Consider the following 3,218-nt stretch of genomic DNA (forward strand, 5'->3'; position numbering starts at 1 on the left):
CCACCCCACCCCTGCCGTGCTTGCTCCTGAACCGGGATGCTGAGCGCTTTGCCCAGATTTGCACGATGGCGGGACAGGGCCCCTTGCCCAGCTCGGCCTTGTGCTTATCTGTGAACTCACTCCTGCAGCCCTTCACCTGCCCAGCTGTGCTGCCACTGTGATCGCCCCTGTTCCCAGAGGGACTGAGGACAGTGGGGTCACACAGACAGTCGTGGGGTGCAAACACACCTCCATCTCCCTGCCCTTTCCGCACTTGGACCCCAAGCCCAGTCAACCTGAACGTGGCCTCCCCACTTCCCACAGGTGCTGCAGACCTGTGCGCCAGCCCCTGCGGTCATCGAGGTACTGTTCAACGCCTACCCTCAGCTCCGCGTGTCCGAGTCCTGGAGGGAGGTGATTCCGGAGGAGGTGTTTCAGGTGAGGGAGCCGCCTGCCTTCCGTGTCGGTGCAGAATCGCCGTCTGTTTCTGTGCCGGGCCAGGCGTTCTGCTCTCATCTCCAGGTGGGTGTAAACCTCTGGAGAAGGAAAGCGGAAGCCACCTGGGGGTGCATCTGAGTCCCTCTGCCTTCCTGTGGGCGCTCAGCACTCACACGGCCAGGAGCTCCTGTTACAGTCGGGGTGTCCTACAAGGAGCAGGAGGAGCAGTCCCACGCTGACCAGAGGGACGGCAGGGCTCAAGGACCTGGTGTCCAGACCAGGGTGGGGGTCCAGCACCTGAGTCCACAGGTGTGGCTCCTGTGTGTCCGCTTGTCTCACACTGACGTCCCGCCTTCCTTGCCAGGCACACCGGCCTTTCTACCAGTCTCTCTTCGCCTTGGCCGGCAGCCCGCGCTGCCTGCTGCACCTCTGCCGCTGTGCCATTCGCAGACGGTTTGGCAAACAGTGCTCCCGCCTCGTGCCTCTGTTACCCTTGCCGGCGACCCTGCAAAGCTACCTCCTTTTGGAGCCAGAGGGTGTTTTGCACTGAAAACCAGAGCATTTGGACTTGTTCTTGGTCTCCTCTCTGCTTCCGTGGTGGCTGGGTGGTGAGAGCGCCCTGGGTGGGGACCTACGGGCCTGGTGGGACCTCCCACTGGCCAGTGCAGACCTGCCTGAGCTTCAGGCCCACCTGGGAATGCAGTAAGTGCCCTCACTGCCTCTCAGGTTGCTTGTGAGGATGAACATCGCGCATCGCATAGGACTTGTATCAGAAAGTGCCTAAGGTGTACCTGTTGCTGCGAGGTTTGTCTCCTGCCTGGAAGGGGTCAAGCAGCATGCACGCTGCCCCCAAGGCTTCGGACCCACTGCCTCCTGGACAATGCCCCCTCCTCCTGAAGCCCGGCCACCTGGAAAGACTGTCCCCAAAACATGACAGATGTGCATACTGAGGGAGGACATCGGGTCCATGATAAAAGCCCCTTCCCCGGAGCCCACTGGTGCTTCCCAGCACAGGGTGGCCCAGGGCTCCCCAGAAGGACGCTGGAGGGGCTGTGAGCCAGACATGTTTACCCCATGCGAGTCTTCTGTCTGACATTCTCACCAAACCCAACCGATCCAGCTGTAGGGCGTGGTCCAGGAAGCCACAGGCCGATAGAGGTTGTGGTCAGCTCAGCCCAAGCATCTGTAACAGGAGAGATGTTCTGACGGTCTAGGACTGTAGTCACTTGATTTTCTGAATTCTGATGCTTTGACATCTGGGGCTCTGATGACTCTGGAGAGACTCTGCCCTCACCCGCCCCCTCCCCCCCACCAGGGTTATCATTCCTAGGATAGTAAACAACTTGCCAGCCCAGCATGCTTTTCAAATGCAAACCAACCCAGAGCACACACCCCAGCCCCTCCTTCACTGGGTGCTCATGCCCCAGGACACCAGCCACCCGAGGACCAGGTACCAGACAACCCTTCTGCCCCAGAGCCCGCTGAAGTTATTCTGAGTAGCTAACCCTAAGCCTAAGCCTAAGCCTAACCCCTCTATCCTGCCTCACCTGTTCCTTCTGTGGAAACCACAATAAAGGCTCTTGCCCACACCCCCACTTCTGACCAACCCTGGTGCTTCCCCGTGTGGCCCCCATGGCGAGGCCTGTTCCATCTCTGGGGAATGAGTAATAAACTATCTTTTCAATGGCAATCATCTCCTGATTGGTTGGCCTCACTTGACCTCAAGTTTGCTATTAGACACCATCCTATATAATAAAAGGCTAATATGCAAATTGCTATGATGCTCACTGACCACCAGGGGGCAGGCACTCAATGCAGGAGCTGCCCCCTGGTGGTCAGTGAGCTCCCATAGGGGGAGCGCCGCTCAGCCAGAAGCCCTGAGTCAGGTTCCCAGCTGGCTAGCGCAGCAGTGATGGTGGGAGCCTCTCCCGCCTCCACAGCAGCACTAAGATGTCCAACTGATGGCTTAGGCCCGCTCCCAGGGCCTAAGCCATCAGTCAGACATCCCCTGAGGGCTCCCGGACTGCAAGAGGGCACAGGTCGGGCTGAGGGACCCCCAAGTGCACGAATTTTGGGCACTGGGCCTCTAGTATTTTATAAGAGAGACTGCTGTGGCCCTCCTCTGCAGACAGCAGTGGCTTTGTTTTCGTCCAGTCTGAACCAATGCAAGGCACTCCTGAGCAATCTGAGAGGGGGCAGGGCACCTCGTCCCATTGTTGCAGTCTGGAAGGGGAGTTTATACCCACAAATACTGTAGGATAAGGCAAGGTGTTGTGTGCACTATGAGTGAAGCCCACTGGAGGGGAGGGTGAGCAGGGGGCAGACACTGAGATGGGCATTGTGATGGGGGTAGTCTGGCTGAGTCTTGGCCAATGGTCAAATTTCAACACAGAGGGTCTGAAAGGGAGTGACAGGGCAGCAATGCCCTCAGCTGAACACCCACATCTGCCCCTTGAGTCCAACAACTCACCTGCCCTAGAAAAGGCTACACAAACATGGCTGTCCTCAAGCTCCTCCCAAACAGACAGGAGTCACCACTGTATGGAAAGAAAAACTGGAACAAAGACAGGGGTGCGGGACAGTGCAAGGCAGGAGGGACATTGACATGTGTGTCCTCTGGAGGGGAGGGTCACTGAAAGGAGTGCAGATAGGAGAGCCTTGGTTTTCAGACCAAGGATTCTTACCTTGTTGACAAGCGACGAAGACCATGGAGCAGGTGAGCAGATATGGTCACAGTGGGACTCCAGGAAGGTGACTCTGTCCTGGAAAGGGATGCAGCGTCCTGGAGGGCGGGGAGGAGC

The 3,218-nt window shown here is 58.1% G+C and overlaps 1 protein-coding gene across 1 annotated transcript in view; it reads left to right on the plus strand.

Moving 5' to 3' along the window:
* Window positions 1-2,136, plus strand: part of ASB18 (ankyrin repeat and SOCS box containing 18) — a 40,171-nt gene extending 38,035 nt beyond the window's left edge. Inside the window, exons 4-5 of the mRNA XM_005871725.2 lie at window positions 304-417; window positions 782-2,136. Of these exons, the coding sequence (XP_005871787.1) occupies window positions 304-417; window positions 782-967 (300 nt within the window). The 3' untranslated portion in view covers window positions 968-2,136. The remainder of the gene's footprint in view (window positions 1-303; window positions 418-781) is intronic.
* Window positions 2,137-3,218: the final 1,082 nt, after the last annotated feature.

The sequence above is a fragment of the Myotis brandtii genome, unplaced genomic scaffold (genome assembly GCF_000412655.1).
Source record: "Myotis brandtii unplaced genomic scaffold, ASM41265v1 scaffold354, whole genome shotgun sequence".
Lineage (NCBI taxonomy): Eukaryota > Metazoa > Chordata > Mammalia > Chiroptera > Vespertilionidae > Myotis > Myotis brandtii.